Source organism: Aphidius gifuensis, linkage group LG6, assembly GCF_014905175.1.
Source record: "Aphidius gifuensis isolate YNYX2018 linkage group LG6, ASM1490517v1, whole genome shotgun sequence".
Lineage (NCBI taxonomy): Eukaryota > Metazoa > Arthropoda > Insecta > Hymenoptera > Braconidae > Aphidius > Aphidius gifuensis.
In genome coordinates this window covers 358,805-376,717 of record NC_057793.1, presented here as the reverse complement: position 1 = coordinate 376,717, position 17,913 = coordinate 358,805, and the positions used below count along the sequence as shown (strand labels likewise).

Below are 17,913 nucleotides of genomic sequence, written 5' to 3'. Positions count from 1 at the left end.
CAATTTAATTTATTTTTTTTTAAAAATGATGAATGATAGATAATGAATGGATAAATCAATACAAAATAAAAAAAAATAATTAAGAATGAAAGTTTAATATTAATTACTTAAAATTAGTTGTTTTTTTTTTTTTTTTTTTCATAGGTATAATTAACATCCGCCTACTTGTTGTTGATAAACTTCTATTGTATCACCTTCATCAAGCTGCAAACTTGCTGGTGTGTCTGATTCATTGACAGGCTCACCATCAAAACGAAAACGTACAGCAGCAATTGCCAAACCCTTAAACAATTTAAATTTAAATTAATACATTGTCAATTTACATTAAATTATTTATTTACTAATTTATTATTAAATTAATATTTACCCCTCGATCACAGTATGCATTCATCAATTTTCTCAATGGTGTGTGTTTCTTAATTTTAAATTGAACAACTGCTGAATCTTGACCCAATACTTTCAAATTAATATGTTCAGATTCTTTCGATTCCTGTTTTTTATAAATCAAAAAATTATACAATGTTTATTAATATTATTGTTATTATTATTTACAATGTGTTTAAGTGAGAATAATTTTGAGGTTATAATTTTACCTTTTTTTCGTCTGACATTTTTAATGCTTGCTTTAATTCAATTAATGACAATTTAAATTAATCATAAAACAATTATTTTGTTTTTATAAATTGTTGTTGTTTAATTTTAATTATTGTCTTGATTATTTAATTGATTTTTACCAAATCCCAAATGTGAGAAATCCCGCTCTCTCTCAGATGTACAATTTAACAAGAATTTCTGATGGCTTTTGTTTGTGTCGTTTTCAGCAGTTTTCAGTTGACTTTTATTCCCCTCCTTTTTACACTGGTCCACACTGGTCGACATTTCAAGTTCGATTTTAATCGAGATATGCATTTCGATAGTCGACTTTTTACTTACAAATTTTAAAATTAATAATTATATAAATTATAATGCATAAAAAATTAATTTTTAATTAAATATTCAACAAAGTTATAATTAAATTATACAGTGAAGAGGAAAACATTTTTTTAAAAATATATCGACTGATATCGATCGCGAGAAAAATAAAAAAAGTTTATTTTCATTGCAAAATACAATTTAAGGCAATTTACAATTCGCGACATATTTTTTTAGAACGGGGCAAATTTAAACTTGGGTATTTTGGAGAAACACGGAGAAAAAAATCTCGAAGTAAATCGGAGAAAAATTTAAAATATATTTTTACATTAATTATAATTTATATAACATTAATTGATTAATTGATTTGAATTGATTATAATTTATTAAAGGTCACCTAGCGCATTGCAAAAAATTATAAATTTTCGTTGTTGTCGTTATTTTTGTGATTTTTTAGTCGCATATTATTGAACATACTATCGCATTGCAACAAAGCACCAATCTTTTTATCGCCACCAATAGTTATAATATGATGCCCAATGATGCCTTAATGTAATAATACATTTTCACTTATGCGTTATGCGTGATTATGTTACGCACAGTTACGCATATCTTTTCAGTATTATCCTAATTAACTATAGTTTATGTGTGAATATTCACCTCCATGTTTATGTGGGAATACTGGAAATAGATTTTGTCTTAAAATTATCACCTTAAAATCTTTTGACATTTTTGTATGATAGTTGCGTATTTGCCCTCTATCTGGTGTAAAATTACAAAAATTTCAAGTAATTTTAAGATAAAAATTTTAAAGGCAAAATCTATCCCCAGGTGTCCCATAAAATGCCAAGAGAAATCTTGAAAAAAAAAGGTTCGACCCTACTTCTCATAACAATACAATTTTTTTTTCTTTGCCAAATAACAGGTGTCATCTCATTATACACCTGCAAAAAGAAAAAAAAAAACACTAAAGAAAACAAATTTTCTAAAGGATTTTTTTTTTTAAATTGGCAATGATTTTTACCACCTTCATAATCATCCCCATTATCATCATCATCCCATAAATTTATTTGTAAAAAAAAATATCGATAATTTGAAAACAAACAAAAAAAAATATCTCATAATTTATTTTTTAATTTTTAAACAGTTTTTTAAAATAAATATTGCAACAATAATAATAATAATAAAAACGACAATAATAATAATAATAATACACAAGGGGTTGTGTGTGAGGGGTTGCATTGTGCAGCACACATTTCAAGGGGGGTCGCAAATAATCAGCGACGCATGCGCACCTGCACAAATGTGTGTACGTGCCGTGGATAAAAGAAGAAGCACTGTCTCTCGACAAGGGAGAGACGAGAATAATAATAATAAAAAAAAAAATAAAAAAAAAATTAATACAGTTTGGATATATTAAATAACAGTGTATGGTTAAATTAATAAAAAATTAATAAATAATAAACAAAAATACATTGTGTAAATTACCAAGTGTTGTTTAAATAAATAAATGAAGAAAAAAAATATCAAGTTTCATGAAAAACATTACAGTGTAAAATAAAATCATAAAAAATGAGTGTTTTTTCGTGAAGAAGACATTGAGGCACCATTGGCGCTCTCTCTCTTTATCTCTCTCTCTCTCACACACATTAACAATAATATTCATAACGCGTGTTAAATATGATAAAATTTATTGACAATAGCCGTAAGTATATTATTGATTAAAACTAATTATTATGAATTTTAAAAAATAATGCTAATTAATTTTTTAACGAGGGATGATGCTCCATGCTCAATGTTTTTTGTTATTGTAATAATTCATGTATTTTTTTTACTCATTTTTTCTAATTTTTTATTCCAATATATAATTAAAAAAATTCAAGTGTGTGTTTAATTATTATTTACGAATGTGAGTGGGTGGGTGGTAGGTGGGTTGCATTGTAAATTGTAATTGAGATATTATGGGTTTTTTTTTTTTTTTTTTTTTTTGTAAATGCATGTGGGATCATCCATTTTGTTGATTTTCTTGATGAAAACATTTCTCATTCTAAAAACATCGTGCTCCGAAAAATTCACACACTTTTTACTCGCGTGACTTGCCGGTGTGTGTATATTTATTTTTTTATTTCGCATTGATACTTTGATAGTACATGTAGTACATTCGATTGTTATGATTATGATAAGAGAGAAATAATAGTACGTTTGATGACGAAATATTCAAGACTATTGATATTATTTGATAAAAAAATTATATGTATTTTTTTTTTATCAACAAAATTGTGTTTGTGTTTATTATGAATTATAAAAAAACTATACTCAAATAATAACAATATTTATTATTTACAGATAAATAAATAAATAAAAAAAAGGAGATTATTTATAAATTTTTATAAATTTCTAATTGAAATAAAAGGAATAAATAATAAAAAATAAATAATCATGAGTCCAAGTGCTGGTAGAAAACAACCTCCACCAAGGATTATGGTGTTTAATCCAACGTGGGAAGAATTTAAAGATTTTTCAAAATATGTACAATATATGGAAAGTCAAGGTGCCCATAAAGCTGGACTAGCAAAAGTAATACCACCACCAGAATGGGTACCACGTAAAGATGGTTATAATCTTGATAAATTAGATATGATTATTAAAGCACCAATATGCCAAGTTGTTACTGGTAAACAAGGTCTATATCAACAAATAAATATACAAAAAAAAGCAATGACAGTACAGGAATATGAAAAATTAGCAAACTCTGAAAAATATTCAACACCAAAACACTTTGATTATGATGATTTAGAACGTAAATATTGGAAAAATATAACTTATAATCCACCAATATATGGTGCTGATGTATCTGGTACATTGACTGATCCAACAGTTAAAGAATGGAATATAAATCATTTAGGCACAATACTTGATTATGTCAATAAAGATTATGCCATAACAATTGATGGTGTTAATACAGCATATTTATATTTTGGTATGTGGAAAACAACATTTGCCTGGCATACCGAAGACATGGATTTATATTCAATTAATTATTTACATTTTGGTGCACCAAAAACATGGTATGCAATACCACCAGATAATGGACGTAGACTTGAAAGAATGGCTGAAGGTTTTTTTCCAGGTAATGCACAAATATGTTCAGCATTTTTACGACATAAAATGTCATTAATATCACCACATGTATTAAAAAAATATACAATACCATTTAATAAAATAACCCAAGTTGCTGGTGAAATAATGATAACATTTCCATTTGGTTATCATGCTGGTTTTAATCATGGTTTTAATTGTGCTGAATCAACAAATTTTGCACAACCAAGATGGGTTGAATATGGTAAACGTGCAACAAAATGTACATGTAATAATGACATGGTTAATATATCAATGGATACATTTGTCAAACGTTTTCAACCAGAACGTTATGATTTATGGTTACGTGGTGAAGATGTTGGTTGTCATCCAGAAGATAATAGATTAACAGCAGCACCAATGCCATCACGTATGGATTTATTATGTTCAAATGATAATGAAGAAGAGCTACCAGAAAGTTATTTAAATGCACCTAAAAATAAAAGACATAGAATACATAGAAAAAAAACATTAACTGGTATTGCTGATGATGCACTTGTTAATCCATCTGGTATACCAGATGATGTTAAAAAAGTATTACAAGATCTTGAAATGGAAGAAGACATTGAAATACGTCAACCAGATGAACAACAACTTGAGGCACTTGAAGATATATGGTTTAAAGCTGGTGAAATTGAAGTTGATGAAAGTTTATATGATGATGGTGCTAATCGTAAAAAAAATAAAAAGAGAAAAAAAAAATATGTTGGTGGTAATGGTGAAAAACTTAAAAATGGAGGTATTAAAATAAGAAAACCAATTAAAACTGAAATTGATTCTGATGTTACAAGTACATCTAACAACAATAATAACAATGGAAGTAAAAAATATATTGATATTATTGGTAATTCAAAACTTCCATGTTTAGTATTACCAAAAATACCATCAGACATTGATAATTTCAATGAGCTAATGGATTCACCAATTAAAAAAAGTGATGATGAGCTATTATCATCATCATCAACAACAATTTCTGATTATAATTCAGATGTATCATTAATGTCACCAACAAGTGGTAGTGGTGGTGGTATTGATTATCATAAAAAACATATTAAAAAATTAAAAAATTATAATGAATTACCACCACCAATGTTTGATTCATCAGAACCACTTGATGTATCTGATGCTGATGTACAACGTAAGCTAATGGCAATGCCACGTTTATCACCACAAAAAGTTATCAAGAAAAATTCTAAAAATTATTTGGCAAATAATATGTCAGCTGAAAGATTACAATTATCATTGGAATTAATTGACATGACTATTGAAGAAGTTATTAATAATAGCTCAATTGGTATATCATATGAATTACCACCAAAAGTTAATGTTAAAAAAAAATGTTATAGAAAAAAAATTGATGGTAAATTAACAACAAGTAATAATGATAATATACTTGATGATAAATTAATACCAAAACAAGAAAATTTAGATTTAAGTTTTTCACCAAAACATGAAATAACCAGTCCAATGTCATCACCACAACAACAATTAACATCAACATTTAATGATGATAATAATGAAGATGTTAAAGATATTGAAAAACAATATTCTTCATTTATTGAAAATGAAAATTCAACAGCAACGACAACAGCTGATGTTAAACCATTTTATCAACAATTTAATCAAAATTTCACAACAATTAATTCACAACCAATGAAAAATTATACAACAAATGACATAATTAAAGCACCAGTATTAAATGTACCATCAAGAACACAAGAAACATCAACATCACAAACATATGATGAGCGAGAAGCTCTAAATGCAGCTGGTAGTTTACTTGTATTAAAACAAAAATCACGTTTAATGCCAGAAAAAGGTATAAATTCAAACAACAACAACAACAACATTGTCATACTATCACCATCAAATACAAAATTATTAAAAAATAAAATTTTATTATCTAAACAAATGATAAATAATAATCAAGAATCATTAAGTATAGATAAAGAATCATTAAACGAACAACAAATTGGTGAATTATGCCCAAAACCAGTATTTAATATTAATAATTCATCATTAACATGTAGTAATAATAATAATAATAGTAATAGTGCTAGCAGTAATAGTGGTGATAATAGTAATAGTGGTAATAGTAATAATAGTAATAGTAATAGTGGTGATGACAATGATCAACAAGAAAATCAAGATATTACAAGTAATAAGAAAGTTTGTCAATTAAATAATAATGGAATATTATTAAATGCATACATGACTAGTAGTAATATCAAAAAATTAACACCACAACAACAACAACAAATATTAATTACACAAAACGATAGTAATATTAATAATAGTAATTTATTAAAGTCAACACAAAATTCATCAATTGTTGCTGTTGATAATGATGGTGATAACAATCATACTGTGAAAACAGTTGCATTCCCAATAAAACAAAATTCAACACAACTTGTACAAGCTTCAATATTAAAAAAATTGGGTGATAGAAATAATAGTGTTGATATTGTTGTTCCACAACCACAATATTCATTAACAAATCAAAAAAATATAAATTTACAAACACAATATGTATCATTAAAAAAAGTTGATATTAAAAAAAATCAACGTAAAATATTACCAGCAAAATTAATTGTTAATAATTCAGTAATTGATGAGTCAAAAGCACCAGCTTTATATATTGATGATACAATGCCAACACTTGAACCAAGAATATGTACAATGTTAACACAAGTTGATAATTCAACAACAACATCATCAACAAATTTATTAGTTGATAAAACCAAAGACAATAATGATATACAATATGTTACAAGCACTGAACAAATTTTAGCATCATCATCATCATCATCACCATCACAAGACAATTCACCAGCTGGTATTAATTCACAAATAAAATATAATTTACCACAAAATAAATTTTTAACAATGACATATTCAAAATCACCAGTTATTATTAATAACAATAATAATAATGTAAATAAAAAATTTAAAAGTATAAATAAAAAAGCTACAGCAACAACAACAGCAACTGCAACACCAATAGCAACAGCAACAACAACAACAACGACAGCAACAACAACATCAGCAGCTAATGATAAAGATGGTGATTTACAACCACCAGTATTGAGTGTTGAAAATTATTATCCATCAGCAGATAAATATAGAAAACCACATACTAAAACACCAAGTCCAGTACTTTATATACCTGGTCATGTATCAAAATTGATATATCCAAATAAATTTGATCTTGAATTGATGAAAAAATACAATGATTATTGGAGTAATCAAAATTCTCATTGTGCAATATGTACTGGTTTTTCAACACCTAAAAATGGTGCAAGTAGACAAATGCCACCAGATTGGAAATTCACAAAATTATCAATGATACCAAGTGAATCACCAATATGGATATCATCATCAATATTTGCATCAAAGTCACGTAAACGTGGTTGTCATCATGAAGATAATAAATTATATAAATGTCGTGATTGTCATGTTACAATACATGCATCATGTTATGGAATAACAGTACCACCAACTGATCCAGATAATTGGACATGTGATAAATGTAAATCTGGTATACTACACGTTATGTGTTGTTTATGTCCAATAAGAGGTGGTGCTGTTAAAAGAACAAGTGACAATCAATGGGCACATATATTATGTTCATTATTAATACCAGGTGTTACATTTAAAGATGCCATTAATAAAGATCCAATAAATGTACTTGCTATTAAACCAGAAGCTGTACAACAACTTTGTTCATGTTGTGGACAAAAAATTGGAGCATGTTTAAAGTGTCGTCATTGTAATTCATTATTTCATCCAACTTGTGGTCTTGTTGCTGGTGCAACATTTATAATACCTGTTCATAATTCATTGGAGCTACAAATTAATTGTCATAATCATTCAAACAGAAGAGAAAATCTACCAATTGTTAGAAAAGGTGAAACTGTATGGGCAAGACATTCAAATTCACGATATTATCAAGGAAATGTTGAAAAAATGGATCTTCAACTTTATTACATGGTTAAATTTGATGACAATAGTTTTAGTGATGATTTATTTCCTTGTGATATTATTGTAAGTAATTTTTATTTGTTTAATTTTAATTATCATTTAGTTTGTTATTATTTATTTAATTGCTTTTCTTTTTTTTTTCATACAGAATTATGAAGAAAATAGAATACCTGAAATGGGTGCTTCTGTTCAAGTCAAATGGACTGATGGCTCAATTTACAATGGTGTATTTGAAGGCACCAATCCACGTACATTATATACAGTAAGTTTTTTTTATTTTTATAAAATTAATTTATCATTTTATTAAATTGTATTATTAATTATTGTATTATTAATTTTTTTTTTCTCAAGGTGAGATTTGAAGATGGTTCACATAGAGCCATTCAACGAGATCAGATTTATGGACTTGAACAAGAAATGCCAGCAAAAGTACGATCGCGTTTGGTGAGTTTAGTACGATGAACTTAAACGAGCCAGAAAATATTTTTATTTATTTTTTTTTTAAATTAATAATATTTAAAAAAGAAAATAATAAAACAGAGCACTACTTGAGTATAATTACTCTCTTGATTTCAAATTAATTTCACACAAGAAAAAAAATAATAATAATAAGAAAATTACGTTTTTTCTTTTTTCGTTTTTTTTTTAGTTTTTCTCCTTTTTTTTTTTATTATAATTTTATTTTTCACTAATTGATTTTTCCTTGTTCCTTATGTTTCTTCTATATTATTTTATTCAAAGTCGACTGCATCTGAAATGAAGCATCGTTATCACCTTTATGGCACTGAGGGAGAATTTATACCACAAAGAAGTGCAAAAAAATCAGCTTGCAAAATATAATTAATTTATTTTAATTATCTTATAATCATGACTGAATTATATTTCAATTTTTTTTTTTAATTTTTTCTTTGTACATAAACTTTAGCTCTTATAACAATGACAATTATAATTTTTTATATTTAAATACAGACGAAATTTCGATTATTCTGTAATATAGAAGAAAAAAAATCGAAAAAATTATCAAAAATTGACGAGATACGGAAAATCTTAAAAATAGATCGAAATATAATTAACTTTATTTTTTAAATATAATTTTTTTTATTAAAATTAATCATCGACTATGAAAAAAAAAAAAAAAATCAACGTTATTTGTTTTTTTTTTTTTATTTATTCAATTACTGCGTTAGTATTTTAGTACGGCTTAATAGTGTTTTATTATTTTTTTATTAAACAATTTTATTGATTTTCGACAAAAAAAAAAATGAAATAAACAATAATTAATTTTTTTTTTTATGTAAACGAATATTAGATGATGAATTTATAAAAAAGAAAAAAAAATAGATTAATTGATATTGTTAATTTGAGATTAGAGGTGTCTGTATTATACACACTTTCGTGTGAGCATTGTAATTAAAAATAATTTCATTTACAAAAAGAGATAAATGAAATATTAAAAAATATTGAATTTAAAGTTCGATAATAATTAAACGTAATTGTGTGTGGTAAAGAAGCAAAGTTTGACTAGTAACTAGACATCACAAACAATTGTAAAAAAAAAAAAATTTAAAAGTTTAATTAAAAGTGTTATTAAATGTACAAGCTTTTGTTATGTGAGAAAATAAAAACTTGTCGTTGAACATTAATTGAAAAAATGAAATTTTCAATAAATTTAAAAAACCACTGATTTAATATAACTCAATAAAATTGTAAAATGTTTTTCACAAAGTTTTTTTTTTCTTTCTATAATAAAAATAAATAAAATTAAAAAATCAAATTGTTTTCTTGTGTATTTTTATTTAATAATTTAAGAAATTGATATTATAATTTTCAGGAATAACAAAATACATTAACCCTTATTAAAAACAATTAAAAATAAAGAAAATAATTAATAATAACAAAAAAAAAAAAAAACAATCAATATGTAATTACTAATTAGTTATGCAAATGACTAGCAGATGGCTGAAAAAAAAGCATTCTCACATGTGGTGATGTGGCATATCGTTTCTATATAATGAAGAAACAAAGTTTAATTTTTACTAAGAGAGACGAGCGACTACGGCTTTCCTACTTTTCGGGATTGGGTGCGTAGGGATGGAGTAGCTCCCTGACTTGGCTTTTTTGTTCTCCTGAGTTAGGGAAGCCCATTGACATAGAGTCTCTGGCCTGTTCCTCGGGTCATGATCTTTCACGGTCGGACTAGGTACGCTCCTCCATCCAACCCGACGTCTTTCATATTTTTGCATTTTTGTTTTATATTATTTATTGTAAAAAAAAATATTGGAAATAAAAAGACCAGTGGAAAATTATGACGTTAAAATTTTTTAAAAGTTGAAACAATTTTTTTTACAATAAATATTTGTTGCACAGTATTTCTGAAACAACCGTTAAATAAAAGACATCTTGAAGAAGTAAAATATATTTTTTTGTGGATTTCAACAATATAATTTTAATTTAAATATAATAAATAATAATAAATATCACAAACGAAATAATTTAATTATTAAAAGCAATTATTAATTTTTATTCATCAACAAAAAAGATGAAACATTCAAACAAATATATTTACAGTACGATTATAGTATAAAAAATATCATTAAAATTATTAAAAAATACCTAAAATATTTGAAAAACATTTATAATCATTATTCTTTCAATAATAAAAATAAATAAAGCTAAAAAATCAAATTGTTTTAATGTGTATTTTTATTTAATAATTTAATAATGCATATTATATAATTTTTATGGTATGACAAAATACATTTATTCAATTGTAAGTACATAAACTACGATCATAAATATATATCATAATTACATAAATAAATTTATGATCGTATCGACGAAATATATATAATTAAAAAAATAATAATTAAAAAGTACAATTATACATATTTTAAATGAGCGAAAAAATATACCAGCTGGAATGTAAATCGTTTTTTTTTTTTTTTCTTTTTGTTATTACTCCACTAATAAACAAAAAAATAATCATTAAAGACAATTAAAATTAAAGAAAATAATTAATAATAATAATAATTTAATTACTGACTATATTATGGGCCCCGGCTTTAACTTGGAGTGACTAGATAATTACGTCGCGCTCATAATATTTTTTTTTTTTTTCTTAAATCATTTACGTATTTTTTTTTTTTTGCGTCGCGAATTACAAGTTCGTCGTGGGCACGGTTACCTTTTTCTTTTGTTTGTGTTTTTTTTTTAAATTTTTAAATATTTTAAATTAATTTAAATAATTATTATTATTAGTAATAATAGTCAGCTACCTAAAAACTAGAGACAGGTGGATTGCAAGTACTTTGAATGGCCATTGGTGCATCGTAATTGAGTCCATCATGCATTAAACGTAGTTAACGTCCATCATCTCGCTGTAAATGATAAATAAATAATTAATTAAATGAACAAAAATTAATTTAGATAATATGTGTCTATTTAAATACATACTTGAACAGGATATATAAACGTTGATGCTCGATCTTCACCAAGATTTGATCGTGCTATACATGTATATCCATTCATATCATTCCATTCAAGTGAATCAATTAATAGATCACCAGTTGGAAGTACTTTATAACGTGGATTAAATATATAATTCGTAATTCTATTTCCTTCAGCAGTTTCCCATAATATAAATGGCTTTGGTTTACCAACTGCAACACAAGGAAGTACAACTGATGTTCCCTGAAGAGCCAATACTGTTGATGCATGATTTGTTATTACTGGTAAACGTCTTGTTCCACATGGTAAATTACGTGTTGAATTATCTATTGTATTAAAAAAATTAATTAATTAATTGACTAATGAATTAGTTGTTTGATTTTTTTCTTTTGTAAAATACTTGCCATTTACTAAAATTATTGTTGAATCCCATTCAACTTTATCACCAGATATTGCAACACAATATATTGGTCCCTCGTCATTTTTAGATGCACAATCAATGATATATTTTGATTCAATTTTAGCTGGTCCAATTTCAGATGATGTGAAATCATCATACACAGAATTTGGTCTTTTTAAATCATCAATTTGACGCTCAATATCACCACCACGTATCCAGTATATTTGAGGAGCTGGTCCACCATCAGCCATACATTTCAATTCATAATTTTGTCTAATCAAAATTATATAATGTCATTTAATAAATTATCTTTTTTTTTAAAATATTATTTCTAAATTATTATTATTATTATTACCCTTTTGATAAAACATGAGAATGCGTTGACCCAGACAGCTTAACTTTGACCCAATCTTTATTCTGTAAATTGATAAATGATGATGATGATATTTAAATTATAAATTGCGATAATATAAAATACTCGTCACGACACAAGTCAAATCCATTAATAAAAAGGAAAAATAAATGAAAATAAAAATGCAGTATTGATTGATGACATTCAAGGTGAAGAGTTTCGTGCAATAATGATTCGAAAAAATAATAAAAAAAAAAATATATATATCATTATTATGTCACACTGTTTGATTAATAAATAAATATTTTTATTTTTTAAATAATTTACCTTTTTATTTGTCGGTGGATATTTGATATTAAAATCAGATATTGAATTTGTCTGTTCAACAGCATCAAATACAGCTTGTTCTTCATCAGCTTCTTGTGCAAGGGCACGTAGAAAATCAAGTGAATTACTTGTGACAATACTTGTTGTTATTGTCATAACAAAAAAACCCAGTAGGGTCTTTACCAAGTAATCCTGCATCTGTTGATATATATAAATATAAAATATAAATTATTTAATGTTGAGACACAATTACATCGAATGATCCAAAGTTCATTGGCATCAAGATAATATGAAAAAAAAAAGAAAAAAAATTTTAAATATATTTCAATGATAAAGAAGCAACCAAAGAAAAAAAAAAAAATAATATATTTTATTTTTTAATCACCGCAAAGATGATTTGAAAATTATAAGGTGAATATTTATTAAAATTATAATTGATTTATTGCAAAATTATGCAAATTAATATAAATATTTCTGATGATATATATATTGAGTTTTTTTTTTAATTTTATTTTTTAATGAATATTCATTCACACATTGACTCAAGCATTCATGACCTAACACATTTCGTTCCAACATGTGACTCTGTAATATTAACCAACGAATTTAATTTATTGTTTAGCTCAAGGCTCAAATCATTTGCTGCAACCAATATATCTATCTATAATATAAATCAAAAAAAAAAAAAAAAAAAATGAATGAATTTTTTTAAAAATAAATCTTTAATTAAATGTCTGATTTAGTAAAACTTTTACTACTTGTTGATTGAGTTTATACATTAAAATTAATATAAATTTAGTAGAAAAAAAATTTAAAAAAAAAAAATGATAACAATAATCAGACCAGTCAATAAAGTCACGAGGTTTTTAATCTTACAAGTGTGCCGAGTGAGTCAAGACGAGACAGACATTCTGTTGGTCATAATACTCATAATCGTCATCATATCTTGATGTGTCTGCTTGATATATAAGTATATATAACATCCAGTCATCAAGCAACAAGTTCAGACACACTTCTTCTTCTTCTTCTTCATCATCATCTTCTTCTTTTTCACACATATATAAATAATTTTTTTGTCTTTTATTTTTATCTCTAAACCGCATGTGATAAATATTTAACTTACAGACTACCTAAAATTATATATTTATAACATGAAAAATTATTTCTTCACGCTTTTAATTTAAACACGTGACTATGAACATGATGAAATTTTCAAAATTCTTCAATCATTCTTGTCACATGCATTAACACTTTCATAAAATGCTCTTTTTTTCATCATCATTCCTCTTTTTCTTTCTTCATCAATCAATCAATCTATTTGATTTTTTTTTTTTTTTATTTAATTCAATGTGAATATACATTATATGCACGCAAGTGATGACTTACATAGATGATGAACAGATTTAATGCCGTCTCTTGGAGGACAATTAATTATGTGACACACCCACCCTGATTCTTTGACGTCATGGAGAACTTTTTTTTTCTTTTTACTTTTTTTCCCTTTCATTATATCATTACATCAGATCATCTTCATTCTGTGTGTGTTCTCTTCTTGGTATTATCTTTTTTTTTTCTTTTTCATTCTTCTTATTTTAAAAGATATATGTTTTATTTATTTATTATTATTATTATTTTCAAGTCAACGCATATAACTCAACGCCTCTTGGCAGTCACTTAAGGTGATCCCTAATAAAAGTCTGAATCACATTCCATTCATATTCAAGTGTATTAATTATCTTTGCGATATAAAATTTTGAATCAAATTATTTATAAATTGTATTTTCTTGGCTGATTTTTACTCCGACACTTTCTGAGAATATTTAATCGGTATTTTAATGTCAGTTTGATACATCAATATCGTCATTTTATTTTGTCACGAAGACAATTAAATTTTATCTATACGAAGAATATCAATGGAAAAAGTTGTCTGTTTAAAAAATTTCAAATTCAAATGGCTTTCAAGTTTTTTATTTATTTTAAAAATACAGTAGACGCATTTCTTGAAATAAATTGCAATGAGGAAAAAAAAAAATTAATTCAAATATCATTTGACCACCATGAGTGATATTTCATTTAAATAAAATTTTAGATAAAATTAATTTTAATCATTATTTAAAATTTAGATAAAATTTATTTACTTTGACAGCATATTTCCGGGAATTTCCGGATGGAAAAAAAAAAGTATATATAAAATATACATGTGAACGAGATACTGAATGACCCGATTTACGTCAGAAGACCGTGAAGAATGATGCAACACTTTGGGACTACGGTAATAATAATAAAAGCACACCTCATTTAAAAGCTGATGAAAATTATATGTTCATTGATATCACACACACACGTACACGCACACACAAAGACAGTCAAACTGACCTTGTCTAATTTGAATAATAATAACAAAAACAACAGGTGAAAATTTCAAAATTTTATTAATCAAAAAAATCAATTTAATTGAAATAAGTGTCACTAGCTTATATTTGAAATATATTTGAATTTTTGAAGTTATATTTTTCCTAATGGAAAGTGGCGGACGTGAATAAATACACGTGGTTAAAAAAAAAAAAAAAAAAAAATTCTATATAGATATAAATCTGAGTCAACGAAATTATCAAGTAATAAAAGTATTAATGCTCATCTAACATATGTATTTGAATAATTTTTTTTTTTTAAATTAAATTGTGTGTAAACTAGTTTGTCCAAGTGTCAATTAGCCACGTGAGTAAAATTGACATGTTGATTTATGAAATTTACACGTATAATTATTTGTAAATGTATGAAAAACCCTTAATTTTTTTATTATTTTTTATTTTTTATTTTTTAATGATTTGATATGCAGACAATATAGGCCTTTTGTTGAATTAACTTTGCAGTGTAATGTGTGTATTGTGAGATAATAGGAAGTTCGGGTTGGTTTGAACCAGTTTTACGTTATTCGAGAGGGACTACGTGTGTTCCTTCAACCTCTAATGCAAATGACAAATATTATTAACTAAAATGATCCAATTTTTATCTTATTGTATTGATTATTTTTATTTTTTTAAAATTTTTCATAAACCTCAAGGTTAATTAATAATTTTTCATGAAAAAATTGAATTTTTTTTTTTTTTTTCCGTCTTATTAAAAGTGGTTCTTTTTCTTTGATGGAAAAAAATAATTAAAAAAAAATCTTACCTTAATTTTTTTTTGTTGTAATTGATGAAACGTTGATCAATGTTTGATAAAAAAATATAAAATATCTTTCACGATATAATATAGTTGAATCACAAATGAATAATGAAAAAAAATCAAAAGAAAATAATAAAAAAAAAAAAAAACCAAATGTTTAAAAGTTTATTTATATTTAATGAAAATATAATTGTTTAAAATATTTGACAAGTAGAAATATCAAGAGTCTTAAACAAGAACTGGCAACAAATAGCTTTTCATCTTCGAATTTATACGTTTTCAAATGAAATAATCATCGTGTCTGTTTCGTAGCTGATTGGTTGACTAGTTATATATAAAAATTTACAAAGCGGGGGTAGTATATATCTTTTGTCCAATCAAATTAAACTCCCTTCTTTTTTATTTTATTTTTTTTTATTTTTTTTAAATAAAATAACTAAGCAACGATGCACGAGTGTCTGATGATGTTGATTCCTCATGTCCCTTTACTATCAGCTACGTGACAAAGTCATCATCATCATCATTATCATTATCATTATCATCATCCCCATCATCAGTATCATACAAATATTTGCTCAAATTTTTATCTTTAATAAACTAAAATTTCAACTTTTAAATTGAATTAAATTTCTTTTGCCTAAAATTGATATAATAAATTAATTAATCATTTTTTTCATTTACATGATACATATTAGTGAATGAACATAAAGTTAATAATAATAAATCAATATTTTATTTATAAAAAGAAAAATCAAAACGATTTCATAAATTTCTCTTGTCGAAATGTTAAATAATTTTTTTTTTTTAAACTCGTTAATTATAAATAAATTTAAAAAAAAATTAAAACAATTCCATGGAAATTTTGTAATAATTATTTCAAAAAAAAAAACAAACAAAAGCAACATATTTTAATTAATTAATATTTAATTTCGCAATATTTTATTTTAATCAAAATTAAAGTATCAAGAAACTCAGTGTGATATTAATTTCTCTAGACCGAATAAACCCACCCGCAATGAAAAAATTAACCACCAAAAATTATCAAAGATTAAATAGAAAAAAAAATATAAACTAATAAAAAAAATGACACATTAATTATCATTATAAATTGACAATATATATAAATAAATAAAAATAGTAAAGAAAAAAAATTGTGCAATGTTGAATTGTTGTATTGGCGGGTTCTTTAAAGTCGACTGATCATCAGCTCCTGATCCCTGACACAATACAGAGATCAATTGAATCTCGAATTGCATCCACAGATGCTTGGGAATGCATCAAGTGCAGCAATTGTTAAACACCCGGTTTAAACACACACACACACACAAATCATTTAATAATTTATATTGTAAATTGTCGTCCAGCTATGATTTAAAATTTTACTCGAGAACAATTTGTATGAATATTAATAATTAACAATATATATAATGAATAATAATAAATCAATATCTCGCTGAAGATAAAAATCATTGATAAAATTTTTTAATATATTAAAAAAACTCTTCCAGGAATTTAAATTAAATATTTCACTTGATTATATACAAGTGTACAAGTAAATTATATATTTGTCTAACATATCGATAAATTCATTGAAATATTTATCTTGTAATATTGTGATTAATGCTATATAGTTTACTTTTAAATTTAAAAAAAATAAAATAAAATAACTGACAAGTTTGTACATGTTTAAACAGTTCATCAACTTGCTTCGTTAAATTTCTCAGTAGATTTCAATACAAAAGATACCGATCATTCAAGAAAAGAGAAAATATTTGGTCATTCTTTTTAAATTATATTCAATAGTTTTGTCAGATGCACCACCAACGTCATCGAACCACCTTAATTTTTCACAGTAGGGGCCATGACCTCATCCCAACGTGTAAAAAAATTTGTAGAAATTTGTAGAAATTTTATTGACTGACGAGTTTTATTGATATAATTAAACAACTTTTTTTTATTTTTTTTTAATTTTTTTTCATACAAATAAATTAAATTATAATTCTACACAGTAGTGTAGAAATTGATCATATGAAAAATGAGTCAAAATTTATAACGGTCAAACTACTATTCAAAGGAAAAGACAATTTAAAAAAAAGAGAAAAAAAAATTCCATGAAGATTTTGTTGAGTGAATCACATTTACAGTATGGTACCACACAAGTTGGAAGAGGATCATTCTTTGAAAAATT

The 17,913-nt window shown here is 25.2% G+C and overlaps 3 protein-coding genes across 3 annotated transcripts; 1 reads left to right on the top strand and 2 right to left on the bottom strand.

The window, feature by feature from the left end:
• Window positions 1-118: 118 nt before the first annotated feature.
• Window positions 119-849, bottom strand: LOC122858612 (small ubiquitin-related modifier 3). Its single transcript, XM_044161594.1, has 3 exons — window positions 594-849; window positions 368-490; window positions 119-282 (listed from the first exon to the last, which is right to left on the bottom strand). Exons 1-3 carry the CDS (start codon window positions 609-611, stop codon window positions 151-153), a joined length of 273 nt encoding a protein of 90 aa, XP_044017529.1. The 5' UTR covers window positions 612-849; the 3' UTR covers window positions 119-150.
• Window positions 850-3,264: 2,415 nt separating this feature from the next.
• Window positions 3,265-9,134, top strand: LOC122858610 (lysine-specific demethylase 4C-like). Its single transcript, XM_044161591.1, has 4 exons — window positions 3,265-8,094; window positions 8,180-8,293; window positions 8,383-8,475; window positions 8,773-9,134. Exons 1-4 carry the CDS (start codon window positions 3,352-3,354, stop codon window positions 8,869-8,871), a joined length of 5,049 nt encoding a protein of 1,682 aa, XP_044017526.1. The 5' UTR covers window positions 3,265-3,351; the 3' UTR covers window positions 8,872-9,134.
• A 2,015-nt stretch (window positions 9,135-11,149) lies between these two features.
• LOC122858609 (neural/ectodermal development factor IMP-L2) lies at window positions 11,150-15,970 on the bottom strand. Its single transcript, XM_044161590.1, has 6 exons — window positions 15,732-15,970; window positions 12,558-12,755; window positions 12,234-12,295; window positions 11,883-12,151; window positions 11,485-11,804; window positions 11,150-11,408 (listed from the first exon to the last, which is right to left on the bottom strand). The coding sequence occupies exons 2-6, from the start codon at window positions 12,753-12,755 to the stop codon at window positions 11,391-11,393; spliced, it is 867 nt and encodes a 288-aa protein (XP_044017525.1). The 5' UTR covers window positions 15,732-15,970; the 3' UTR covers window positions 11,150-11,390.
• Between the last annotated feature and the right edge of the window lie 1,943 nt (window positions 15,971-17,913).

Bases quoted from the DNA above. Each gene is read 5' to 3' on its own strand.
- LOC122858612 (XM_044161594.1), bottom strand. The intron at 283-367 runs GTAAATATTAAT...AAATTGTTTAAG, and splicing joins ATGCATACTGTGATCGAGGG to GGTTTGGCAATTGCTGCTGT.
- LOC122858610 (XM_044161591.1), top strand. From the start codon at position 3,352: ATGAGTCCAAGTGCTGGTAGAAAACAACCTCCACCAAGGATTATGGTG. The intron at 8,095-8,179 runs GTAAGTAATTTT...TTTTTCATACAG, and splicing joins TATTTCCTTGTGATATTATT to AATTATGAAGAAAATAGAAT. The intron at 8,294-8,382 runs GTAAGTTTTTTT...TTTTTTCTCAAG, and splicing joins ATCCACGTACATTATATACA to GTGAGATTTGAAGATGGTTC.
- LOC122858609 (XM_044161590.1), bottom strand. From the start codon at position 12,755: ATGCAGGATTACTTGGTAAAGACCCTACTGGGTTTTTTTGTTATGACA. The intron at 12,296-12,557 runs GTAAATTATTTA...ATCAATTTACAG, and splicing joins ATCCACCGACAAATAAAAAG to AATAAAGATTGGGTCAAAGT. The intron at 12,152-12,233 runs GTAATAATAATA...AATTTTGATTAG, and splicing joins TCTCATGTTTTATCAAAAGG to ACAAAATTATGAATTGAAAT.